Source organism: Puma concolor, chromosome B3 (genome assembly GCF_028749965.1).
Source record: "Puma concolor isolate L17-30 chromosome B3, mPumCon1.1.hap2, whole genome shotgun sequence".
Lineage (NCBI taxonomy): Eukaryota > Metazoa > Chordata > Mammalia > Carnivora > Felidae > Puma > Puma concolor.
The window spans coordinates 138,370,364-138,397,914 of record NC_141672.1 but is presented as its reverse complement, the minus strand read 5'-3'; the positions used below and the strand labels follow the sequence as shown (position 1 = coordinate 138,397,914).

At 48.5% G+C, this 27,551-nt stretch overlaps 1 protein-coding gene across 4 annotated transcripts in view; it reads left to right on the top strand.

Moving 5' to 3' along the window:
- SLCO3A1 (solute carrier organic anion transporter family member 3A1) overlaps nt 1-27,551 on the top strand; it is a 319,399-nt gene that overhangs the window by 260,098 nt on the left and 31,750 nt on the right. For all 4 annotated transcript variants that reach the window (XM_086711482.1, XM_086711484.1, XM_086711481.1 and 1 more), the window contains 4 exons: nt 4,732-4,896; nt 9,864-10,062; nt 12,310-12,448; nt 25,791-25,966. In XM_086711482.1, the coding sequence (XP_086567608.1) occupies nt 4,732-4,896; nt 9,864-10,062; nt 12,310-12,448; nt 25,791-25,966 (679 nt within the window). The remainder of the gene's footprint in view (nt 1-4,731; nt 4,897-9,863; nt 10,063-12,309; nt 12,449-25,790; nt 25,967-27,551) is intronic.

Below are 27,551 nucleotides of genomic sequence, written 5' to 3'. Positions count from 1 at the left end.
GGAGTTGTATTATTATTTCTAAGCGTTAAGCTGCACCGTCGATCACCGGGGGGCGGGGTCTGCGTGCTCAGTCCTCCAGCCAAGAGCAGCGCTTCTGCAAACCGGAACCGGAATAGCGCCCTGTTAAGAGCACGTTCCGTGGCAGCCGGTGCCAGGGTTGGAGTTTCTGCCGTGCTTCCCTAACCCTGGGAACCACTCCCTGCCTCGGTTTCCTTATCTGTAAGTGGGGGCTGTACCTTGCCCCAGGATCACAGGTGTGCTGTGAGGATTATGTGATTTGATGTGGGAGTGGTTAGAACGGTGCTTGGCGCCCTCGCGATGCTCTGTCGGCGTCCGTCCGCACAACTTCTCCAAACCTGCCTTTTTCCCTCCTGGAGGGACCTGCAAGCTTTCAAGAAATCTCAATCCTACAGGAGTGTCTTCAGAAAACAGCAGTGGAAAACCCATCTTCCCTGGAGAACTCCCCCCCAGTGCTGTTTTCAACTCCGTCCCAGCCTGCTGGTGATGGTATCTGGCTCCCGAGGAGAGGTGAGGTCTATCCCAGCTGGTGGGGCTGCCTCCCACCCCAGCTCCCAGCTTCGGAGGCTAAAATCAGCAGGTGGGAAGTAATGAGCTAAGGGGCACCAGGGGTGTTCAGTGGCCTGGTGTGGCCTTGGTTCATTAGTTTCTATTTGTCTGGGCCACCTCATTAGCTACGGCCTCCTTGGAAGGTTAGAATTTTATGGGTTTAGCAACCCATTTGAATGAAGAAGGCTTGAAATACTGGGATGGCCCTAGGATCAAGCTAATTAATACTCTTTTTCAAATTGGGGCTTTGGAGGGTAGGCTGAACCTTTGAAAAGGAATCTTTTGAGAGAGTTACAAGTCATTGCAATAAAACCTAGGATGGAGAGAAGAACCTGGGAGCAAAATAGCTGAACACAAGGCATCTGTCATTTCTGGCAGTGAATCGGCTTGGTAGAGGAAAAAAAAAAAAAGAAGGAGAATGTTCTTCATGCAAATAAGATCCACTGAGTTTTCCCTGGGCCTTCTGTCAGATGATCCTCAAACTTAATAATTTTCACATCTAATTCAATGTGAAATTAGTCATTAGGTATTAAGACAAAAGCAGGCAGGCTCTCCTATCTCAACAAAGAATCTTCCCCACTGAAGTGGAATTATCTCTGGAATAATTAAAATGGTCGCTGAAGTACGAAAACATTCCATTAACCGGAGTTTCTTCTGTCGAGAGGTACCCTCCCCTTTCCCCAAATAAATCGTGATGGCCATGATCAAGGACAAGGAGATACCAAGACCCAAATAATGTGATCAAAATGAAATCCTCCTTGGTGTCCTTTCTGAGCCAGAGAACAGAGTTCCTAGTTCGAGGATGCTGGTGATTTCAGCTCAGCAGCGGATGGTCTGCGCCCTAACAAAGGAGATGAAGCCTGCAGTGAAAGGGATGATTGTTTTCCTGGAATGTCCCCAACCTGCCTATTGATTGTTGGCAGTGTTTCCAGAGTTTAGACATCTTAATTACAAAAGAACGCAATGATCGCGAGACGGTGTTTCTATCTGCCAAACATAACCATCTGGGGGCTTTCGTATTCACTCATTACAGGGAGGTACTGTGGTCGCTAGATGGGATCCATACCTGTCTCTCTACAGTGTGAAGGTTGGTGTTCCGTGCCACACAGCCAACCAGTCCCTCATCACAGACACATTACCCCATCACAATGTGCCACACACAATAGCAAATCAGCCTTCACTCATTAGCAGTAATTTATGATGATGGAGTCTTAACATCCAACGGGCTTTTGAACATGAAGACAGATACCTCATTGCCCTCTGTTTACGCCCAATGTATTCATCTTCCATATTTGTTTAGCAGTCCACATTTTTAAATCTTGCACAGTCAACATCCCTGTAAATATTGGTATGATTCTTAAATAATGTGTATTTAACCAAGGAAAATTTCTCAACGTTTAAACACAGATTTAGACACTAGACACTTTTAGCATCATTTATTTGAAATGATGTTCCTAAAAAAAGTCAGATTATCTTAAATGCTTGAAACCCTGCAAAAACAAACAAAACACATGTAGAGGTCAGTGCGTTTGCAAAAAAAAAAAAAGTATAAATGAATGAATATTATAGATTTAAAGTTTCTGAGTGTGTGGGGTGTGTGTGCGCGCATGTGCGCGTTCTTGTACATGGTTGCATCATCCAACAGTTGCCTTCCTAAGGTTTTAGTAAATTTTGTGAGAAACTACTACAGGAAAGAAGAGGCCACCAGCTCTGGTCATTTTTTTAGTTGGGATGTAGGACAGAGTTTCTCAGCCCACAGTGATTCTGAGCATCTACTTGTCTGACTCCATTCCCATAAGAGTGTTCTTCTCATTATGTCAAAGGATCTTTAAATCCTTCTCTTGGGGGTTTCATTTTTGAAGCTTGGTCTGTTCCATGGAAATGATAAATTTTCAGCTGTGCGTATCTGCCATTTCCTGACCCATTGTTCTGTCATTTTGATGTATTGAGCTTGTCTGTTAACATTATTAAAAACTTCTGTATCCCCTATTATTATTTTATTCTAATTAGTTGGGCCATTTAGAGGTTTCATCTCCTAGGAGATGAGATTGAGTCTGTGTAATTAGCTCTCTTCTTTAGGACAGCTGGCTAATTCATCACCTTGGAATGCAATTGTAGACTCCCAGCTCACCTGTTTATTTTGTGTGACCATGAACGCTGGTGGGTTCTTCCGAGACTTCGGATAATACTTGCTTCATCTGGGACTCAATTTTATCTTTTCTGTTTACACAGGTGGAACCACATGCCAAATATTCTATATTATTATCACAACAGAACAGAGTTTCCCTAACTCCACTGGCATACCACTTTTATAATTTTTTTCGCCGTTATCTGCTGACCACCCGTACCATTATTTACCTAAGGCTTATCTTTAAATAACTTTAAATCTCCTTGTTTTAACCTGGCATCGTTTTAAGCTATGAGAGCCATGAAAGCACACATTGGATATATCAGTTACATTTCAGTTGACTTTTTTGTAAGGACACATTAAAATAACAGCATAAGTATTGAAGCGACGGGTTGTCCCCTAATACCCGCACCTGCAGGGACCCCTAGCGCACCGCCAGGAAATGTCATCGTACCATAGTTGAGGGGACCTGGTGGAACACCAAACATCAAGGATTCTACTTGCTGGCAATGATCCAAATAATGTGGTTGCATTCAAAGAATTAAAAACACAACAAGAACAACAACAAATCGCACATTTTTTTAAAGCACCAATATACGTGCGGAATCTTAAGTGGTTTATGAAACCACCTGCTTTGAGAAATATAGAGTATAATAAAATAAGATTGAAATGCATAACCTCAGTAAGACCTGCCTTCTGACTCTGGTGGTGCTTAATATGGTGCACAAGTCACCAAGTGCTTTTGCCTGCTGTCGGTTCTCACCTGAGCCCCGGGCACCAGGCTGGGCAGGCAGCTTCTTCTGGGTGGGACTGGATGATGAGAAAAGACCACCTGAGGGTGAAGGAACAAATGTAGCAAAGATCTGGGGCAGAGCATCTCCGGAGAGGGAGGAGCCCCTAGTGCACAGCCTTAGGTGGGGAGGGCCTGCTTGGGATAGGAAAGAGTGGGAGCAGGCAGGCTGGACTGGAGGGAGAAAGGGGTGTGGTAGGAAGTGTCATCCGATTGCTAAGGGGAAGTTTTGAGCAGGATGGTAATTTGAGTTGATCCCACTGGCCACAGTTTAGGGAATGATTATTTCAGATCAAAAGTCAAGACTCAACTGGTCTTGACCCTACCCTAGTTGGGTTGCTCTGGGACTCCCCGATGTGAGAACTCATCGAAACTTTTTCCAAGGAGTTGGCTGTAGACGTGTTGGGAAGAGGTGGGGTTTGACTCAGCATATGTATGTATGTATATGTGTGTGTGTGTGTGTGTGTGTGTGTGTGTGTGTGTGTATGCGTAGAATTCCATTTCTTTCTTGAAACTTCTCAAAGTTGAAAAATATATACATACGTGTGTGTGTACACACGTATGTATGTATGTATGCATTATTTTGTTTTTGAGAGAGAGAGTGAGCAGGGGAGAGAGAGAGAGAGAGCGCGCATCCCAAGCAGGCTCCATGCTCAGCACAGAGCCTGATGCAGGGCTTGATCTCATGACTGTGAGATCATGACCTGAGCTAAAATCAAGTGTCGGACACTCAACCAACTGAGCCACCCAGGCGCCCCATGATTGAACATATTTTCTTAACATACATATATAGTCACAAATATTTATCCTAGGTCTATTGATAAATATGCTTATATATACTGATGTAATTATAACATTTGCAGTTTATAATTTATAATTAAATTCTATTTTTTCCTTTGAGAAACAAACCCCAAACTCTTTTTTTGGCAGTGCAGGGAAACGGAAGTAATTTGTCATTGCTTATAAAATATCTTACCGTTTCCAGTAAACCAAGAAAAGGTGTGATATCGTTTCCCTCGTTGCATTCAGTCTCAGTTTAAATGGCTAAATATCAGCCTGTATTTTGAAGCCAGACTCTTTACAGTTGTGGGTGACTTCCCATCGCTAGGTTTCAGCCTGAGCTACTGGGTGATACCCCGGGCTGTTTACTGAGATATACAAAAGCGTGTCAAGAAGGGACCCAGGGGGGCAGAAGACCTGGGAGTGCAGTGTGTGACCGTGGCTCTCTGCTTGTCTCTCCCTGCAGTGATCCCGAAGGTCACCAAGCACCTGCTGTCCAACCCCGTGTTCACCTGCATCATCCTGGCCGCCTGCATGGAGATTGCAGTGGTGGCTGGCTTTGCCGCCTTCTTGGGGAAGTACCTAGAGCAGCAGTTTAACCTTACCACCTCTTCTGCCAACCAGCTGCTCGGTGAGTCCGCCTCTCCGTCCCCCGGGGAGGGCAGAGGGCTGCCGTCCTGCGTGTAACACTCTCGGGGTCTACCGAGGCCCCCCAGAGAAAGAGCCCAGGCTCTGCTGTTCCTTTAGCAGCAGTATTCATGGACTCTGTGTGCAGAAGGCATTTCAAAGTATGTTCTTGGGGTCAGATTTGCCAAAAGGATATGATAAAGACCTAGAATATAAATTGTATGTAAGAAGCCTTGTGACAGGCCAGGAGATCAGTAGATGGGTGCGAACTGCAGAATTGAGGAGATGAGGGAATGAAGGGAGAGGGGAATAAAGATGTACCCTGAAAGGCTAGCAGGCTTCGGTCAGGTACGTAAAAAAAGTAAGAATATTTCTGGCAGCATGAAACCCGCAGTCAGCAAATACAGAGGTTGGAGGCCATGCATTCCTTTCCTGACCCCTGCCCGTGGCAGACGTAATTTATGGATCATGGTACTCCTTCTCCCCAAGAGCCAGCATGGCCTTCCCATCCTTCTCAGTAGTAGTCTACAGGCATCCGTTCCACTGTTTGGAGTTGGCATGGTAAGGAAAACCAATTTGCCCTCAGGGGAAGAGCATTACTAAGGGGGAGTTAGGAAAGTGGCCTCCTCGCAACTGACCAGGGAGACGGGAGAGTTAAGGACTCCAGGGGTCTGGCTCGGACAGCTGGTGGTACCATTTGTGAAACCTGGAAACCTCAAAGAATCAGATCCGTGGGGAAGACGATGAGATCGCTTTTGAAGTTCCTGAGCGCGAGATGCCCGTGGTGTATCCACGTGGCCTCCTGGACTCAGCGGGGGATCCGGAAGGAGACCCGGGTGAGGCAGAGAGGTTTGGGAGCATCGGTGTACGGATGGAGGACACGGGAGTGAACGTTACGTGATGAGAAGGTGGAGAATTAGAGAAAAAGGGTGAGAGACCAACCGTGAGGAAACAGTGGCGTCTGTGGGGGAGTTCGAGAGAAACCCACAGGGCATGATAGTCCAGGAAGAGATGATTCCAAGAAGGGAGCCATTAGCTTCCTCCCATTAGTTGCAACAACCAGGACGCCCTTCCACCTGTGTCAGAGCTGTGTCCGAGAAGTGGTGAAGCGGGGAGCCCGTGCTCTGTGTGGAGAGTAGCCCACACAGAGGGACGGCGTAATCTGTGACTGCAGGACACTTTCCCGAAGCTCAGGTGTAGAGCAGAGTGGCCCCAGCAGGCGGGCCGTGTGTGTTGGGGTCCAGGGGATCGGTGGAGATGCTGCATTGCTGGAAAGGTTGGAAAGGTGAGCAGGTTGCTAAGCGTAGGGGAAAGAGCCAGCACAAGGGGATTTGCGGGAAAGAGCGGGGTGTGGACGGACAGCCCTCGACAGAAAGGCTCATCCGTCCTACAAGTGCGGAGGAGAGAAGCATGAGTGTGGCCACTGAGAATCCGGCTAGGACAGCCCTGCATCTGAGAGAGATCTGCGGCCACACGAATGACCTTCTCTGGTAAGTAGGGGCGTCAGATCATCTGCTGAAGGGAATGGTCTTCTTCAGCGCTTCCTGTGTCTTTGCATAATGGCCCATAAACAAATGCAAAGCCGCTAACCCGTCAGGAGTCATCAGGAAAACACATAACTGCACTGCGATACCACGGACTGATAGCACCGAGTGTTGATGAGGATGTGGAGCAACTGGAACTCTCGCGTGCGGCTGTTAGCAGTGCCCAAAGGTGGGAGCGCTTGGGACAGCTCCTGGGCAGTGCCTGGGAAAGCCAGTGTTTACGCTGGGATCCATCCGTTCTACTTCTGGGCATGTTCCCACCAGAAATGAATGTTGAAATCCGTTCGTTTAGATATGCGTATGTGACAGCGTTCAGAGCCTCCTTGTGCATAATAGCCCCAACTGGATTCAGCCCAGATGTCTGTCGACAGGAGAATGGGTAAATAAATTATGGAATGCTCGTGCAGTCTTCACACAGCATGAAAAAGAAGCCTTTTCATACCTGTCTCCGTGTGGGTGAATCTGACAGAGTTGAAAGACGTCAGGCACAAAAGAGTACATGTGTATGTGAGTTCAAAAGAGGAGAAGTTAATTAAAATGATGGAGGCCTTGATGATGGGTACTATCTTTCCAGGAGGAGGGGGAGGGCAGCCACCAGGGAACCTTCCTGGGCTGCTGGAAATGTTCTAAGCTTGATTGGAGCCGTGGTTATAGGGGTGTATACAGATGCAGGAATTGATTGGCTGTTCCCGTAAGCTTTGTGTACTTCCCAGCACATGATGTATCTCAATTAAAAAAAAAAAAATTAAAAACATACTATGATAATGCAGCTGGGTCATAGCACGTCTCCTTGGGAGCTGCTAGGGTTGCACAAGCCTTCTTTCTTTCTTTTTTTCTTGTTTCTTTTCTTTCTTTTTTATTTTTTTACTAATAATGCTTTACCATCCACTTCTGTGTTAAGTGTCACTTCCAAGAAGTATTAGCAAAATGCAGGCAGCCCTTTAGTTCCTGTCTGACAGAGATAGGTAAAGCGGGTTTCTTTTATAATTAAAGTCATAACTTTTTCGTTATAACCTGGGGTGTCTCTGGTTTCACCCTCCGGCAGCCAGTTTCTCCATTTCTTCCTCATTCCTGTGCTGCTGTTCTTACGTGCTGATTGCATTTGCTTGGTTGCTTCAGCGCGGGGACTGTGTTTTATTTCAGAATAGACTCCTAAGGTTTCTATTGACAAACAAATCAATAGTCTTCAGGGCAGAAGGTCAAAACAACAATCTCGCCTTCTTGCACCTGTTTCTTTCCCAGTGACTCTGTCTGTCAGAGGGCCTGGCAGGGGAGGACCTTGCGGAGAGGCCACCTGCTGGCCCATCTGTCAGTCCATCTGTCCAACAGTCCACGCAGCATGTGTGCCCTCTCCCTGTGTCCTGCTTGGGGCCTCACTTTAATCAGCATGGACCCTGGAGGGCGGGCGGTGGGGACAGAGTGAAATACTGGGAGCACCAGGCAAGGCTCTCATCAGAAAGTGCTTGGTTCCTACAGACCCAGGGGATAGGGCCCAGGGATGACTGCTTGGGCTCTGCGCCAGCCTTGAAGCCATCAACAAATGGGACAGAGTCCCGAAAAGAGCTACATAGATGATTAAGGCGCTGATGGCATGGATTTATGCGTGAAGATAAAAAGGACTCAATCTGCATAGGTTAACGTAATGAGGATAGTTTCGGGGAAGTTCTGATAACTGAATGCTAAGGCGGCACACACATCAGGGAGGAAGAGAGAAGGCTGATGATGGCTGGGAGAAAAGGCGCCGAAAGCCTGTTATTGCCATAGTTACCATCATCACCAGGTGATGCTCCCTGCGGTCTCTGCTAGGAAATGAAACAAAGCACATGCCTGCTCTCTGGGCATGCGCATGTCCTCCCAGTGTTCATTCACACAGATCCAACCTGCTCACCTTTCCATGCATCCTGAAAATGAGCCTCAGCGCCCGCTCTGTGCGAGGCACACAGAACCGTCTGGACTGAGCGGGATGGAGAAGGTTCTTGGGCTCAGGGAAGCTTCGTCTGGGGAGGGGGAGAGTGAACAAGAAACAAGAGAACTAAAAAGGGATGAGGCAGCTTCAGACAGTGGGGAGAGCCATGAAGACAATAAAATGGGGTGAGGAATGATAGGGAGGCCCCTGGGTGGAGTGTAGGACCACTCTAGATGGTGTGAGCTGGGAAGGCATCTCTGAAAGGAATACGGGGCCAGCCAAGTGGAGACATAGTGCAAGAATGTTCCAGGAGAGGGATCAGCAAGTGTAAAGCCTGGGGGGACCTGAATGGGCTTGGTCCGTCCCGGGGAGGGAAAGGAGGAACAGTGGGCATGGGGTGAGCAGAGAGAGGCACTTGGGGGCTAGATCGTGAAGGTCATTTCTACGCCAAGAACAAGGGAAAACCAAGTAGATATTCCAAGAGCATCAGGTAACACAGAGATCTTTGTTTCATTTAAATGTGACTTGAGCTGTTTTCTTGCAGAGCTCAGCCTTCCTGATTATGTTTTTCTTACCCTAATATTAAAATTAATTTGCATTCTTTTAGCACATACCAGCTGGTTGGTGTAGTCGATTGACCTAGAGGTCTGTTGATTGGCAAGAAGGAGGCAGCCTGCCCTGGGAAATTGGCCATGTACTATCTACATGGTGAATAAATGACACACGGCTAATTTAAAGCTGAGTTTTAGATGAAGCAAATCAGAACAAAGCAAAGACCAAACGGGAGACTGGAACTCTAGGACCCTTCGGCCCTTCTAAAATTCCATGAGTCTCTGAGAATCAGAAATAACAGGTTTATGGTCCTGTTGCCTTGCAGATAGCTCTGTTTATAAGAGAGGGGGGAAATTTTATGCCAATTATTCACCAAGAATTAACAAAACGATTTATTGATTCTACTTCCGGAGAGGTCTGGGAGCTGGTTAAAAGGCCACCTGCGTGGGCCGGTGAGTCCTAGGACCTTTGTTTACACACCGCCAGGCCTTTCCATGAAGCCCTCCTTGAGTAATGAGAAAAAGAGAGAAAACCCCCAAATGATCTTGAGTCCCTTTTCCCACGTCATCTCAAAATGCACAGAGAGTACATTAGTGCTCCGTGATCTTTACGTCCCTAAAACATGTGTTCCAAGTCTGTCTGTCTTTGTCTCTTGGCTGTTCCCATGCCAGCCGTGTCTTTCCCATGAGGGTACCTCGCTTAGCATGATAGGTGTAGGTATTTGGACCCCTAATAACGGAGTGTGTACATGTGTGTCTCCCCCAGTTTTCTGTGAGCTCCCTGAGGCCAGAAATAAGGCCCTTTGTGGAGACCTAGGGGTGGAGGGCAGCATGGAGAAAGGGGTGCAGTCATGGTATCCCTGGGAATTCAGGTTGGACAGGGTTCAGCCCCCAGCCTGGCACTCATCTGTTGTATTGACTGGTCCTGGTTTCCCTGCTAACAGTTTCTGCTCCTCTGTTTTTCTCCCAGGGATGACTGCAATTCCATGTGCCTGTCTGGGGATCTTCTTGGGTGGTCTCCTGGTAAAGAAGCTCAGTCTTTCCGCCCTCGGGGCCATTCGGATGGCCATGCTCGTCAACCTGGTGTCCACAGCTTGCTATGTTTCCTTCCTCTTCCTGGGCTGTGACACGGGCCCTGTGGCTGGGGTTACTGTTCCCTATGGAAACACGTAAGTCCCACAAATGTCTCTTTCCGCCCCTGCCTGCCCAGGGGATGCCATGGTAGGGTAACCAGCTTTGTCTCTGGTGACCATGAATGGAGGGTTCGATGATGCCTCTGTATCTTCCTCCCAGTGCCGGAGAATCAACGTGGACCTCATGGGTAGAGGGTGCAAGGCCATTCCACTCAACAGCTGTCTCCTGGGACAGCCGGGAACACACGGGGGGAAATCGTCCTACATTCACTCCCCACAGTACTCCTATTACCATTTTTATCATTTGACCTTAGGAATAATTAAAGATAACACAGAGAAATTTTATTTGAAAATTCATCTTAGGGGCTCCTGGGTGGCTCAGTCAGTTAAGCATCCAAGTCTTCATTTCGGCTCACGTCATGATCTCACTGTTCGTGGGTTCGAGTACCTTGTCAGGCTCTGTGTTATCAACGCAGGGCCTGCTTGAGATTTCTCTCTCTCCCTCTTTCTCTACCCCTTCCCCACTTGCTCTCTAGATAGACAGATAGATAAATAAATAAGTAAGTAAATAAATAAATAAGTAAATAAATAAATAAAAACTTTAACAATTTCAGCCTAAAAGGAAAGACAGAATAGATTACAACCATTCCTGAAATTATCAGGAGCTATCATTAGGCTCCCATAGTAATTATAGGGTCTCATCCACAGTAGGTATTGATAAGTATGGGAGGGCAAAGGAGGTGGGGAATAAAAGAAGGAGAAGTGAAGGAAGTTAGTTCTTATGGGACACTTTTTTTTCTAGTTATTATCCCAAGTCCAACCAGAATTGCCCCAGAGGAAATTAGGAAGAGTCCAGCATCCACAGTTGTCCCCCTTTCTGTGTGAGACTTGGAAGCTGCTTGGGGATCAGCCTGGAGCATCAAGGGTGCAGCAGAGTTGGCCTGCAGGATACCAGTTCCTCCTCCTACCAGTCTCCTCCTCCTCCAAGCAGGCCATCAGGCTTTCTCCTATTGTCCTGTATCTAGAAGGTATAGGCACCCGCAGGGCCAAGCAGGCTGAATGTGGGAACACAGGTGAAGGCAGCTGTCTGTATATTCATGCATAGTCCACGCATTTGTGTGCCCCTCTGTCCCCTTTACCACCACCGTGGCCACTTCTGCCCCCACCCCAGCCCTGGTTCCAACCCCTCCCAAATGTGGCACCTTCTGGTTTGTGCATACCATGAATAACAGCTTTTGGAGAGAAAGACTGCCAGCCTTAAACTGTGCCAGCTCTCAAGTAGTAAACTTGTCGCAGTTCAAAGCATAGGGTCTTACGATAATGAAGTTCTTCTTCATTAAAAAAAGGAAAAAAAAAAAAAAGCTCAGGGACTACAGTCCAACTGCTAACTCTCCCCAGATTGGTAGAGCTCCAGAACCCCCTCCCCCTTTCCCATGTAGAAGGTGGGTATGTTTGGGCAGGCGACTCAGCCTGGCTCTGCCTCAGTTTCTCTCTTATCAACCCCATGGGGTTACACGGAGAATAAGTGAAATATCCGTGCGGTACCGTGAATAGTGCCTGCCACGTAAATTGTCAGATACCACCGTCATCATCATTACTATGAAGCGTTCTTGAAACCTGGGAGGCTCAGCTGAAAATAACGGGGCTGGAAGGAGAGCCTGCATCTCTTTCGGAGCTCACAACGCCCACTCCGCCCTTTTCCTCTTTGCAGTTTTTCAGGCCCTGGGTAATTGTGCCTTTAATGGTACAAAAGGAAATTTAAAATAACTCGTGTTCTTTTTCTCAGGAAGTTGAATCACACAGACGATAGTTATGGAAGCCAGTCTAGTTGAGGTGTTGTTAAGCATCGTGAGGCGTACTGCCTGCTGGGGAGGGACAAAACAGAGACAAGGACTGCCCCGAGGAAGCGAGAAGTCTGTGTTCAGCTCTGCCAGGAGGAGTTGCTGGGTCAGGGAAGGAGGAACGGGCTGAGCTGCAGCAAACATGAGCAGCATCCTGGAGGAGGTGGCCCGGACCTGAGCCCAGAGGGCACGTTGGTGCAAAGGATAAGAAGAGGCTTCTTCCGCCTCCGGGCAGAGGAAGCGCGCAGCCTGGCACCGTTGCTTCTGCGCGTGCGCGGCATCTCTCAACAGAGGCGCCAGGCCGGTCCTTGTGGGACGGGGAGGGGGGAGAGCCGAGGAGGAGAAGGCAGGGGTGCCAGGTGACTCATCACAGCAGAGGGCGGAGCGATCCAATCGAAATTGACCTTCCTTTGATGGATTCCATGTTTTGGTTCTTTTCCAGCTCAGCGCCTGGCGTCGCCCTGGACCCCTACTCACCCTGCAATAAAAATTGTGAATGCCAAACCGATTCCTTCACTCCCGTGTGTGGGGCAGATGGCATCACCTACCTGTCTGCCTGCTTCGCTGGCTGCAACAGCACGGTATTGGTGATTTTCTGACCGGAGGGGATGGGGCAGGGGACGCGGGCAGACAGAGTAGTTTAAAACCCACGGTCAAGGGCAGCAGTGGGCCACCACATGTGTTCTATACTTTGTGTTCCTGCCCTGTGACTGTTTCCCAGACTCTACCGCAGTCCAGTGGAGGATCCTCAGCAGAGTGGGTAGACTGCCGGGTCTTTCAGGCCTTCCTGCTAAATCAAGTAGGTTTCCAGAAAGTGTCACGGAGCAACCAAAAGTTAAAAAAAAAAAAAAATTCAAAGGAAGCTGTACATATGGAGCCAGAGAAAAAGATTATGGTTCAAGACACTCACAAAGGGTGTCAGTGGAATAGCCTGACTCTACCGGTAATGAGCTCCCCATCAACAGAAGTATATAAAGGAAGGCTAGAATACCATTTATCAGAGAAGTCTTCTTCCAAACCTGAGACTATCTGACAGTAATTCAACCTCTTCCTTTTCCGTTTCCTTTGCCTTATTATTCTCAACTAGATACCTCCCACTTTTATCCATCCCCCCCAACTTTTTTGTTTCCCCCCTTGTCAGTATGAATTTTCCAGTTGGCTGTCAGCCTGCCGTTTTCCATGTTCTCTGCTTGAAAACCTGATGCTAAGGGACTGACTGGTCACCAAGTCATGCTTATACAACTGCCTGTCTTCTGCATCCACATCACCACTGCCCTGGTGCCAGCCCTCCTGGTCTCTCCCTTGGACCAGTGTGGCAGTTGCCCAACTGTCCCCACAGCTCAGGGTGGCCCCCTTCTGGCCCATCTTCTACACTGCAGCCGAAATGATGTCTGCAACACTGCAGAGGACCCTGTCTAATGCTACCCTGTCACCTATGAGATAAGATCTAGGCACTGAACTGGCTTTGTATGTGCCTTCAGCGCAAGTCTGTTCTCAGCCATTCTCTCTAGCTCTGTTTCCTTTTAGTTTGTGGTATTCAGCTTCCCCCACACAACGTGTATGCCTTTTCACACTTCTCTCCCCATTTGGACAACTCCTACTCAACTGTCCGTACCCTACTCGAATTCCCCCTTCTCTGTGAAAACATCCCTTCTCTTCTTTAGCTTTGATGTTCTTGCGTCTGTGGTTCTCTGATCTGTCTCTCCTGAAGGCTTCTCTCTCATTTCACTGCAGTGATCTGCTAAACGTATTTGTCGTCTGCTCTGATCTGTGAGTTTCCCGAGTGAGGGCTGTCATCCAGGAGTGCTCTGTAAATGTTCAGGAATGCATAGGTGAAGGGAAAGATAAGAAAAAGGCTAGGTGGCTGCCTTAGAGGAATTCAGAGTTGGAATTATTTGTTTCTTGTCCTGCTCACATTCTGTATCTTTTAGAGGCAGCAATTTCTCTGAAGGAAGAGAAATCGATCACTTATTTTCATCTCCAAAGATTTCATTTTTCTTTGCTTTTAACATTTAGATTCCTGGCCAATTATTAACATTTTTCTATTGAGAAAATAAATCCCGATGGTGGGGGGATGGTGGTGGTGGTGGTGGAGAGAAACTGATTTTTTTTTTAATTAGATGATAAAGCAATTTCTTTATGTGACTGGAAACGAATTTTAAAATGGGATGGGGCCTTGTGAATGGTTAAAATAAAAGTACAAGCTATTCTTTTTCATGACAACAATTTTATTAACATCTTAATAGCCAAAAAGTTATATACATCAGTTTTGCTTCTTGTCCTGCTTTAGGAATTAAATTGATTCAGTATAGGCTGGTATCCTGAGACCAAACAGGTCTCTATTCCAGAGCATTCTCTGACAGCCAAAAAAAAAAAAAATTGTCTTAAAAATTGCATATCCCTTGATCTTGCATGTACGAGTCTTACTGAATGAGAGCCTCACCGGCCAGTGAGTCTTTGCAGCTGCTGAAACAGGAATGTGTGGAATGCAGTTATTGGATAGTGAGCTTCTCTGATTCCCTCTGGATAGACTGTTCCTTCTCCAGACACCTGCCTTTTCCTCACATTGCTGGAGGCCTCCTAAGGCCTCCTATCATCTGCTGGGGTGCAGGCAAATCAGAGAGGTTCTCCTCCCGTGATTACAAGTCAGAGACTGAGGTAGCCCCGGGCCCCAGGACCGGGTGGGAGTCACATTTCTCCTCCATGGAGGCAGATCTCAGGATGTCCTGGCTGTCAACAGGTCGATGAGGCCACGCCTATCCCGGAAAGGGGTCCTTGTGACAACCTAGCCTTAAAAACAACCCTAACTGTAGAGGTCGCAACAGCAGCAAACTTTTTCAAGAGCCTGCGTGGGCCAGGCAACAGGCCTTCCACATGTCACTCGTGGTCCGTGACGGCTTGGCCTGGAGTCAAAGAAATCTCAGGCCACCATCCAAAAATGAGCAGAAAGCAATTTCAATCTTCTAAATCTCTGCTGCAGTATTTTGGGGAAATGCCAAATGGTGGATTATATTCCTGGTACATTCGCTCCCTCCTTCGTTCCCAATTCTTGCCTCCAAGCTCTCAAAAAAGCCCTTCCACAAGCTGAAGCCTTCCTCATCCGTCTTCCCAATTTCCCTGTTTCCTTATTATTCCTTCACCGTCTGCTGGAGTCCTCTAGCTTTCCAGGTGTGAGCGCAGCCATTCTTACCCCTGCACCCCCGGCCCTGTGTGCGTTTTCCCGTCGATCCTCCCGGCAACCTGGGGAGGGAGGCGTTATTTTCACTCCCGATGACAAACTAGTCACTTGCCCCGGCTCGCGCAGAGCATGGTGGTGGTGGCATTGGAATGTGGATTGGTCTGACCCCAAACCCAGTGTCTTCCTCTGACTCTGCTACTGACCTCTTGAGGATGCTTACCTTCTTCTTCCTTGAAAGGACTTCACTCATGCGCTCCATAGTCAGGACATTGCCTTCACAGGCTGGCCCTGCTGCCTCTGCAGCCTCAACCTCCCCACTTCTCCCGCCTGTTGAAGAACGACTTACTATGTTGAACTTCATGGGGTTCCTCTGACACACCCAGCTCTCCCTTACCTCCAGGTCTTGTCACGAGCTGCTCCTTTTATACCTCCGGGCCTTTGCACACGCTGCTCCTTTTCTCAAGGAGAGTCTTCCCTTAAGCCCTTCAGATGCACAGTAGTTCTTTTTCTGCAGCTGAGAAGCCTCCTCCCCGCTTATCACTTCTTCCAGGGCTGCATTAGAACTTCGTCCTGCAGAGTCCTCCGGCACCTGCTCTGTCCTGCAAGGTCAGACCCTCCCTCCCCAGTCCCCAAGAACAGCTTGTTGACTCCGCATCTCCTTCACTGGGCTCCAGCGTCCGGCGATGGGGTTGGGGTTTTCTTGTGGACCCTTGCATTTCCAGTGCCAGCCATGACTCTGGATAAAGGCCCCAGGCTTCCTGAACACCTGGCTGGAGGCCCCATGCTGTCCCCAGGAAGCTGTGGGTGAGAATACTACTTCCTTGAATAGCATTTGGCAGGCCAGTAGGTTGGCCAATGCAGATTTTAACACTAAAGCTCCAGTCCTTGTTCATGTCTCACCCACTTATAACTTCCATCAGAACCTGTGAAAATTTCCCATAACTCTATTAAATGTGAATACGTCACCAGTCACATAATTCTGATTGTAGGGAAATCTGGTTGGCATTAGTGGTTTGCTGATGTTAGACTTTCCTTGCCGCCCTGGCTTGGGTTTTGTATTTTATTTTCTTATTGCCTATCTCCTTGAGTGACAGCAATGAAAGTTTCCAGGATCGCATTGAATGCACAATTTCTAATTCGTCTCCTTGCATACGACTGGGAGGGGTGACAAAAAAGATTGCGAGTTAATTTTGTAAGCTTCCTTTGGCATGGATATATTGCCCAGATTGTTCCTGTACCTTTCACTCTCAGAAGTAATTATTCCAACAGAAAGTGTGTTGGTATGCTGCTGACTGACTGCTGGAAGTTGTATCCTTTTGATGTACTGAATAATCAACTAAAACAAACAAACAAAAAGGCTTGTATCAGCCACCAGTAGAACGTTGGAAGTCAATACAGGTCCAGCACAGCAGTTGTAGGCGACTAATGAGAGACGACTAATCTATGTCCCCCCCCCCCATTCAGACAACCCCCCCCCCATTCAGGCAATGGATATGTGTCGAGCACCTATTTGAGAAGAGCCTGGAGCCAGTTCTGTGGAGGGGTGGAGGGGAGGGGAAGGGTGGGGGACCCATTATGGACGCACGCAGGCAGTTTGTTGTTGACCGTCATGGATGTCATCCCTGCCTCCCTATTAGGATTACTTGAGAGCTTTTAAAATATGAGGCCTGAGCCTCATCCTTAGAAAGTCTGATTTCCTTACTGTGGGATAGGACCCAGGTATCTGTATCTTTTGAAAGCACCCTCCCCCTGCCCCACACCAAATGTTTCTGGAATGTAACAGAGGTTGAGAACCACTGTGCCCCCTACAGAGCATCTCCAGCTTGGCATTGCTGACATTTGGGGCCGTATCTGTCTTCAGCAGCATCTCTGAGCTCTACCCACCAGATGCCACTGGCAATGCCTGCCCATTTGTGAAACCGCCAATGTCTCCAGATACTTCTACAGGTTGTGGTTGGGGGCAGGATCCCCCACAGTTGAGAACCACTACTCCAGGAGAAGGGATGGGTTCCTAAGTTTTTATCTTTCGAGAAACAGTGTCCGAGCTGACTCTGAACATCCAGCCTTCGACGTCCTTTCCCTTCTCACCTTTGTGTGGTCAAGCACTCAGGAAACTGAACTGGAGACTGGAGGTGCTGTGTCTGCGAAGTACAGAAGAAACGAACCGATTGTTCATACACCCTCTCTGCCCTACGGATGTGCTTACCGTGTCCTGAAGCAAGGTTCAAATGGCCTGCGCATTTCCTACACAGATCTGGGTTCCTGGCCTCTGTGTAGAAGTTGGATGAGAGCTGACTCGGCCCTGGCACCCTCGCAGGGCAGCGACGGGCTGGAGCGGAGAAACGGTCAAACCCACAAACGAGGCATTTGGTCTCCTCTTAGCCGTGGTCCCCGCCACTGGCTGCCCCCCTACACCTGGGCCAGTTTTCTTACGTGTTTCCTGTCTTGCCCTCAAAGGTGTGGCGTTTGCAAGGCCTCTCACAGAGCCTGGCCCCGTTTGTCAGAGCTGATTTCAAAGTGTGTACTCACTCGGGCGACGGTTTGTCAGAAGATGTGACTTCTGCTAGGGCGTTGCCACCTGAACCCCTACTATATCTCAGGGCCTGGACGAGGCACTAGAAATAGAGAAGTGGGGGAGCGCCTGGCAGGCTCAGTGGAAAGGCGTGTAACTTTTGATCTCGGGGTTGGGAGTTCGAGCCCCCACGTTGGGTATAGAAACTACTTAAATAGATAGGGGCACCTGGGTGGCTCGGTCGGTTAAGCATCCAACTTTGGCTCAGGTCGTGATCTGTGGTTCATGGGTTCAAGTTCTATGTCAGCCTCTGTGCTGACAGAGTCTGGAACCTGCTTTGGATTCTGTGTCTCCCTCTCTCTCTGCCCCACCCCTGTTCATCCTCTCCCTCCCTCCCTCCCTCCCTCTCCATGTCTGTCTGTCTGTCTGTCTCTCTCCCTCTCTCAAAAATATTTTTAGGGGCGCCTGGGTGGCGCAGTCGGTTGAGCGTCCGACTTCAGCCAGGTCATGATCTCGCGGTCCGTGAGTTCGAGCCCCGCGTCAGGCTCTGGGCTGATGGCTCAGAGCCTGGAGCCTGCTTCCGATTCTGTGTCTCCCTCTCTCTCTGCCCCTCCCCCGTTCATGCTCTGTCTCTCTCTGTCCCAAAAATAAATAAACGTTGAAAAAAAATATATTTTTAAAAATTTTAGGGGCACTTGGGTGGCTCAGTTGGTTAAGCATCCAACTCGGCTCAGGTCATGATCTCATGGTTCGTGGGTTCAAGCCCCACGTCGGGTTCTGTGCTGACAGCTCGGAGCCTGGAGCCCACTTCAGATTCCGTGTCTCCCTCTCTGCCCCTCCCCCTGCTGACACTCTGTCTCTCTAATATAATTAAACATTAAAAAAAGTAAAAAATTTTTAAGTTTAAATAAAAAAAAGAAAAGAATATAGAGCTAGAAAGGTAGGCGCTCATGTTTACTTTGAGATGAGATACAATGTACAGATAGAATTATGTACAAAGGAACACCCACGAGCAACAGCTAACCTATTAAGCGAAACGAGCATATTATAAAACAATATACCAGATTATGATCCCTTTTAGTAAAGAAAAGGAAAAAAATCTAAACACTTGTATATCTTTACGTGGAAAGATCTATACAGAAGATGTACACCCAGCTGCTCACAGCACATTACCTCTGGCTAGAGACTGAAGCATTAATTTTCATGTTTCCTTCACATTTTCTGCAAACTACTAAATGATCCAAAATGAGCACGTATCCTTTTTTCAATAAGGAAACAAAACTTTTTTTTTTTTTTTTATGAAAAGATAATAACCTGACAGTAAAGGATGGGTGGTTACGTGCCCATAAGAGGAAGACACAGACACATGGAGAGATCAGGAAACCCAGAGTGTAAACCCGCTCACGCAGGGATTGGTTCAGGGCGGGTGGAGCTGCGAGGGAGGGGTGCAGATGTTTTCCCCCCAGAGGAGGAATAGTGGCAGGGGAGGCTTCTTGTGTAGGAGGAGTGGGTATCAGGTGGTGGAGAGGCCCGGAAGGATATTCCAGCATGGACTGTGTGTGAGTGCGGGGCTGGTGGGAAGGCCTAGGCTCTGCGATACGGGGACAGATCCTGTTTGCAGGAGAGAGAGCAAGAGGGAGAGACACAGGGACGTGATGCTCACTCCTAGCAGCAGCCACATCCTTCCCCTTCTGTGTCCTGCCCACACTTCCTTCCCGAGGTGGCTGGAGCAAAGCGTGGGCCTTGCTGCTCCCCGGAGACCAGCCCTTTCCTCCCCTTTCTGCAGGAGATAATTAAGGCTCTGCCCGGATGTGCTCTGGCTCCTGCGTTACCAGTGATGGGAGCGAAAGGTGGACGGAGGTCTTGCTTTCATCTGAGAATGTTTCTCCCTGGCCATTATCCTTCAGCCAGTGACCCTGAAAGGGAACAAGAGAGTCTCTTTCTTCTTGCAGTTTTTCAATATCCCCTTTGCCTCTAGGCACGTGGGTTGTCCTGCACTTTGTGATGAGCATTGAGGTCGTTACCTAAAAATGCCAGCTTGGGTGGGGCCAATGAGGTGAAGAGAGTCCAGGCTACCAAAGGACAGTAATAAACGACAGGAGGGTGTCTGAGGAGCCCCGTCGAATCATGAAAGGAACTGTTAAGTGTCTAGGACGCACAGGAGCGCGTTGTCACTGGAAGGAAAAGGTCCCAGTGTTCGTGGTGGTACGGCAGCCCTCTGCCATCCCCTTATCAGGATGTGATGACAAGGGATCAGAGGTCTCACAGACAGAAGCGGGACAGAGCACTGTGCGTCCTAGCATTCTCTGTGACAAACTCTCCTTTAAAGCACAGGACTGGAGCCCGAGTTTTAATAGAAATGGCCATTTCTGCCTCGTAACTGAATACATTACAGAAAGAAAACCGGAAAGAATATTCCAGAATTTGGGGGAATAACTCTCTACTTTTCCACGTTTCGCAGCAGGCTCTCAGTACAAACCACTTCATCACCCCCATACCTGTCCCCTCGCAAAAGTCATCTTTCAACCTAGAAGTCAGTTTTATTTGTGCAATTAATTGATCCAAGAAGCAAACACAAACAACTTCATTTGCTGGTATTTTCGAAACGCTGCAGATAAGTCTGTTTTTTTTTTTTCCTTATAATAGGAGCCATCAAAAATAGCATGCTTCTGATTTCCTTCGTCAATAGAAAATTAATCCGAGATTCTAAAGAGTAATTTTTCTATTTTCATGGTCTCCAGCTTTATTGCAATTATTTATCCCCATCATTATATGTGAATGGAAACATTTCTCAGTCTAAATTAATGACTGAATGTGGAATAGGAGTACGATTTTCAGTGAGTACTCTTCATTGATTTCTTCTCTATTTTCTGATGCTCTGGAGTTCTTCATTTTTTTTGATAGATGATGTATTTGTATTGTTCAGAAGTCAAAAAATATAAAAAGGAGGGAGTTGTATCTCTCCTTTGCACTCTGTCTCCTGTTCACCTGTCTTCCAACCCACTGCTCTGCCAAGTAGGTAATTACTATGATTAGTTTCTTGTGTCTCCTTCTGGATTTTAACGCATATCCAAGGTCTTTCTTATTCCATACCTCGTCGTTTGTGGGTTTTTTATGGTTAATAATTTATATTGGTGGTCTTTCCGTATCCATACGGGAAGAACACTCTTGTATCTTTTTTTTTTTTCTTTTTTTTTTTTTCTTACGGCTACGTGTTCTTTCCTTGCCTGGATCCGTAGGAACCTGTTTAACCAGCCCCTGTGATGGGTGTTCAGATCGCTGCATAACTTTGGGTCTTGCAAACAGTGTTGTGGCTCACATTGTACTTACGTCATGTTGTGCGCGGGCCCATCTGTCTGTAGGATAAGTTCTTACAGAATTTACAAGTGAGTCCCCTTCTGTCCTCTGGGTCACCGCTGGTTCCAAAGCTTTGCCTGGCCTCCTGTGCGAGCACAGTGGTCGTCTGGTTATCAACATGCTATGTCAGGATGCACTTATTTCCAAGAAAGCCAGGTCCTGCTCCCACCTCCCGCCCCAATATGTGGCGCCAGACAGAGAATGTAACTCCTTCCCCTAGGTTGGTGAGCCGGGAAGACGTTCCTTTGAAACAGAAGTGGAAAATTGGACGTTTTCCAGGTCAGGAATGATGCACCAATCTCCCAGAGCCTAGTGCACTTTGTCAACACTGAAATATATTGGGGACTGCCAGGGACAGCACTTGACTCAGGCCATGACTGTCTACAGGTGGCTTCTGAGATCCATCTGCTTTTTGGACTGGCCAGATGGAACTGTTATATACAGACAGGGTGAGAATTAGGATCCTAGTCTCTGTCATCTCCTTAGTAAAGTGAATCGTTCTGTCATATCCAGGTTATCTCTGTATTTTCAAGCTTCCTGCTCCTCAGAACTTTTGCAAGTTTAGGGGTTCCCGCGTGGATGCCCGGTTAATATCAGCGGAAGAAGGGCTGTTCGCCCCGCTTCCTTTCTATTTGGGATGGCAGTCTGAAAGCCCCCAGGAGGAAAGTCGTCTCTTACAGTTACGCACCCTGGGGAAGGTGAAACCTTGTGTCCTCATCTGTGGTTCCTCCCACCACACGTGGACATCTGGGTGGACGTTTCTTCTCACATAGCTGCCTCTGTGGCCAGAGTCCCCACAGCCCTTTAGCACGACACGCAGGTCTGTCTCTTGTGTCACCTAAGCCCAAATGAAGGATGTTACACTCTCTCTTGCCGTGTGACCACAGGCCCAGCATGTTCCCTTAGATTTCCCTCTTGGAAGGGTTGCAGGAATGTCCCAGGTGCCTGTCCCCTTCCCCGCCAGACCGTGGGACCACCCAGCATTTCCAGATGCTGTCATTGTGTTGGACTGAGTCCTCTGCCCAGAAAGGAGTCCCATCCATGTCCCTGCTCCGACCGTCTGGCTTATCTCCTCCCCAGCCTCTTCCACGGCTCTTCTCAACTAAGTTAAGTCTGAATAAATAAATACAGATTTGCCTACAGCCTCTGGGAGGGACCCAGCCATCTCCAGCTTCTCTCCTGGCCACTTGCCAGACGACATCTGCCCTGGTTGCATTTCTTACTTCTGCTCTTGTGGTGTTAACGACCCTACAAATGCTTCATTTCTGTCCAGTCGGACTGCAGCTGCCCTTGGCCTGTTCTCGTCCCATCCCTTCCCCTGGCTTTGTGTGCCATCGCCTCTGTCCCTTGTCTTGGCTCAACTCTGCTGCCCACTCACTCCATTCCCAGGACATTGGCTTTAGGGGACACACTCATCCCCTCCCCGGACCAGACAGAGCTGTGCAATCCCTGTGTCGGATAGTCTGAAATAAAGATGTCTCATTTTTATCCCCTTCCATTAGAGCAGGAACACAGACCTAATCCAGAGTGGGTCCATTTCAGAAGGGATTTTCTCAGAGCAGAGAGGAGCCAGGCAGTTTTCCTATCATGGTAAATATGATGCAGTTGGGCCCTAATCTAGGTATCGGGCAAAAATCTAAGACTGAGTCTTAGATTAGACCTACTGTAATAGGTCCCAATTACAGATTACTTCTTAAACAAAGCTCTCCAGTCACAGGGTTTATTCACCAGGTTCTGGCCCTGATCACTCGGCTGCAGGACTCACGTCATAGTCCTAAGAGGCTATGTGAGTCAGAGCTCAGTTCCTAGGGTGGTTGACTAAGCAAGACCACAGCCATCCGGGAGGGGCCTGTTCCTCATTTATACGTGTGCATTCTTTGGGTATATGTGGTTCTTAGCCCCCTACACCTGAATCTCTCTTTTCTCTCAGGCTCTGACAGGGATCAGAGACAGAAGGATTTGAGGGTCTGAGAAGGACTTAGGATACGGTGAAATGAATAGGCCTTGAGATCTATCCATTTATTCAATAAACAGCTGATGAATCCCTGTCATGAGCCAAGCCCTGTTCTCTAGAGCTGAGGATAAATTAGGGAGCAAAACTACAATGATGTCTGGCCTCATTAGCCTCATAGTCATGAGGAAGATGCATCAGCCGTGGCAGTAAGGAGCAGGGTCCAGAATTCCCACCTGCTGCCCAGAGACACCATTTCTCGGGCAAGAGATGTAGAGGGGGTGGAGGTTGGGGCGGGGGGATGTACATCTGTCTGGGTTTGGTCAGGAAAGCAGCACCCACAGGTATTTTGGAAATAAAAGAATTGAGTGTAGGAAATAGAGCTTACGTGAACGTGGGGGAGTTGAGGAATTAAAGTCTCGAAGAATCACAAGACCGATCTTTGCCATCCCCAGAAGCACCAGCTGATGTGGGTAAGAGGGGGGGCTTGTGGGAAAATACCAAGAAGCTGTGTTCATATGACTGTCTGTGAGACGAAAGGGGTGCTGACCATGTCAGCAGGTGAACAGCCGAATCGGGAGAGGTGGGCATAGACCTGTGCTGTCAGCAGGGCAGATAGAAAAGAGGGCGGGTGCAAATACGGATGCTAGGGCCAGCTGGCACCTTCTGGGCACCTCTGCGGGTATCATCCTTGTGTCTGACCTTCAGAGCGTAGTGGCCTCTGCTTCACTTCTGCCTTCTAAATCTCACCCGTGTTCCCCTCCCGACCAGCTGTCACCCCTGCAGGGAGGGGGATTCCAGAGAAGTAGTTCCCAGATGTAGATGGGGAGGAGTGCCACGCTGACAGTGCAGAATCCAGCTTGGGGCATTTGTTCCTGGATTTAGTGTGGAAATGGCGACATGCTTGGAGCCTTGGGACAGGACATAAAACGTGGGTCTGGGACGGTCATGGGCTATGGAAGCCAGGGAGGGGAGTGGTTCACGGGCACATGCTCTTGGGGGCCCCCGTAAGAGAAAAGTGGACGGTGGGGTCGGGTTATGGAGGCCACCGGAGATCTTAGCACGATCCGGTTCCCACGTGTGGGGACAGAAGCCCCCTGGAGTGAGGGGGAGCTTGGGGAATGAGATGGAGGTGGTGGGTGTAAACAGCGAGCGAAGTTTGGCTGTGCAGTTGGGGTCTGGGCAGAGGGGGGCATAGTTTCCTCTCCTGGGCAGGAAGAAAGGTGACATTTAGGTTGTCATTGGGGAGCAGCCCTGCCTCCTGATAAATGCAGATGAGGATTCATTCGCCTAGGCATTCTAAAACCACCTGCTAAGAGTTACCTGCTCTGTCTCAGCACCGTGAAACACTCGGGACAATGTGCATAAGACATGGTCTTCCTTTATCCCAGGAGCCACGAGGCCTCCTCCAGAAGTGTGGGAAGGTCCCTCAGTGGTGCATAGAGTGTGCTCTCATACAGGGGCTCCTCGGGGCCCATGAAAAACCCTGGCTCAGGGCTGGCTCAGCCAGTGGGGGGCCTCTCAGGAGGTGGAGGTTTTACAGAAGAGCTAGCAAGACCCCTTGGGCAGAGATGGGTGGGAAGGGCCAGGGGGCCAAGATCTCAGCATCTCCCATGGGAATTACAGTAAACACTGTGGGGTGCTGTAACCTGGCCACTTATACAGAGGCACCTGCTCTTGGCACGATGCTTAGGAAGAAGCATCCAGCCCCACACCACGTCTGCCCACATGGGTAAGCGCCCCTGGGCAGGATGCAGCCAGGTGGCTCTGATGGGGCGGGGAGCGTGGCACAGACGGGCTTTTGGACATCCCTGAAAACATCCCATGTGACTTGATGGGATAAGAAAAGCCCCTATCTGTGCTCTGCTCTGTGGGAAAAGAAAAGAGGCGAGAGGGAGACTGGAGAGGAGAGGAGAGGAAGGAGGACAAGGATGAGCAACGTGAAAGCCAAAGGGGGTTTGTTTGACCCTCAGGAGGATTTTTCTTGGCGTGTGCTCTGAAAGCCGAGCAGTCCTGAGAAGAAAAGCAATGAATCATTTAGGATTGTTTTCATTTTGTATTCATTAAAGGCCTCTGCACTATTATTATCGAACCTTAATTGGCTCGGCGCTCGCGTGGCACTGCCTCTCCCAGCCCCTGCCCCTCCCCTTGGCCATCAGAAGTTCCTCTGATGATGAAGCTGGGGCTGGACCTCGCTGGGGAGCAGGAGCAGCTGGGCAAGAATCTACCCGCAAGATCAAATGGAATGCGGCCGCCTTTTTCTCCCCCCCCTCCTTGGATCATGTATTAATAAATGTGTCTGGTTTGGGCTTTCGTCTGCTGCCCGCGATCTGCTCCAAGCTCCTGGCATCTCTTAGCCCTCTTTGCTTCCCCTGGCACGTGAGAACTTTCCCATTAACCTGCCCCCCCTCCCGCCCCACCACGGGAGCAGCAACCTCGTGGCTGACAACGCACATCCTTTGTTCCAAGTGCCACACTGGGCACTGAACCAGCAACAATATGCAGGTTACCTGATTTACTTCTTTTAATACACTTCATTGTAATTATAACTGCATAAAAGAGGACAAGTTGGCAAGTAATTATAAGGTTAATTTGGCAATGTTTTATCCTATTGTGGAGGCAGTTTCCTCCACAGTACTTGGGGCGGGAGGGGACATGTTTGTCTAGGGTACAGCCTATCGAGGGATTCTTGAGCATGGAGATGAAATACACAGGAGATGGGGAATTGGCTCTTCTCCCCGTAAATATTCCTTTATTTGCATGTGTTTCGCAGCCTCCTTAAAAAGCTAACTCGTTTATTCAGGCCTAATTAATGGAATGCCACAGAATGCATAATTAGGCTGTGACAGCTCCATCTGATGGATGGCTTTGGATTTGGAAACTGGAGATACCCCCCGTTAAGAGGGCTGAATACTTCCATTTCAGAATCTCACCGGCTGTGCGTGCCTCACGACCGTCCCGGCCGAGAACACAACTGTGGTTCCCGGAAAATGCCCCAGTCCCGGGTGCCAAGAGGCCTTCCTCACCTTCCTGTGTGTGATGTGTGTCTGCAGTATGATCGGGGCAATGGCGCAGACACCCTCAGTCATCATCCTTATCAGGTAAGCTTAGACCCAGGGACTAGAGAGGCCAGGCTCACCTTTCGCCCTCCCCGTCCCCATCTGGTGCTTGTCTGCAGTTCTCTGGGAGGTCCGAACTTCGGGCGTGGCATGAGTCTTACAAGCCAGCTTCCCCAGGTTGATAGGAATCAGTTACATTTGATAGAGACCGGAAAGCATGGCCCCAAGGGAGATGATACTTTCATATCCTCCCAAGAATAGATCCTGCGGGCGATTTTGAATGTGGTCCTACATTGATTTTTAGAGAGAGCAGCAGTGTTGGAGTAAAAGGAAAATGGCCTTGGACTAGCCAAGCCCCCAAGTTCAACCCCTGTTCATCCACTGATTAGCCACGTGACCTTGGGCACATTTTCGCTCAGACTCGTTTCTGAGTTCGGGCCCGGGAGCAATGTCATTGATCCTGCCAGCCTCCTAGAAGTGATGTGGGTCCCACCGAGGCCATGCATGTGCCAGCAGTGGCTGCGCTTGTCCGGAACCACCCATAATCTGGTCTCTCAGGACCTGTCCTGGCGGTGAGTGAGGTGCCTCAAAGGTGAACTGTGGAGTCATATTCTGAGTAACTTTTACGTTTCCAAAGTTACCTAGATTTGGGTGAGGAACCTAGAAATGGGATGCTCCGGCCCCCAGTGTCTGTCTCGAACTGGAGGAAGTGACCCCAAACAGACAGACCCACCTTACTGGGATGCAGCTATCTACACAGACCAGGGTACTCCCAGGGGCTAGAAGCAAGCAAGAATGAACTACTTGAACTTGACCTGTACAAATGCACATTCCCAGCTTCTGTATCCAGCTTTGCTCCCCTTCTCCCCATGCCTACCATGTTTCCTGATCTCTGTTCTGAATTCCTGAGGAAGAACATTTCTCCAAAGCCCTTATGTCATCTAGAAGGTCATTAGCAAAGCCTTGTTAATGTGCAGAAGCATTAAGGTAACAATAACAAATTGCCATTTTATACTTTCTAAACTTGAAAAACCAATTTTCAACATTCACACCCAGCGCTTGCGAGCCTGTGGCAAAACTAGGCTGGGTAAAATCACCTATGGCTGGTGGCATTGAAAAGCCTATCACTCCTTTCAAAGAAGCAATATAGCATTGTGAATCAGGAGTCATAAAAATGTTCAGATTTTTTTATGAGGTAACCCTACCCTTCAACACTTAGGAAAATACTTCCCTCCCAGAAAAACAGCTCAGGGCAGGCAGATTTTTATTACAATGTTAGCTATAATAGCAGAAAAACCTGAATTGGGATAATGAATTAAATTACAGTACTGTACCATAGCTCAATGGAATAATGAAAAATTCTTAAGAATGTGAAAAGTCCTTAAGAAGTGAACTGTTGCATTTAAATTCTATACAGAGGTTGACTGTGTCAAGCATGGATATGGACAAAACCCGTCAGGTCCTAGGTATGGCTGTGTTATGGGTGACTTTTCATTTAGAAATCCCTATGAAGTTGTATTGTGTTGGTCACCCACAAAAGGTGCCAAGATTCAGGAACAATGACCTTCACGGCCATGAGCAGTGACTAGTCCCTTTGTTTCCTCTCCCCATGACTTCTGTGCAAAAA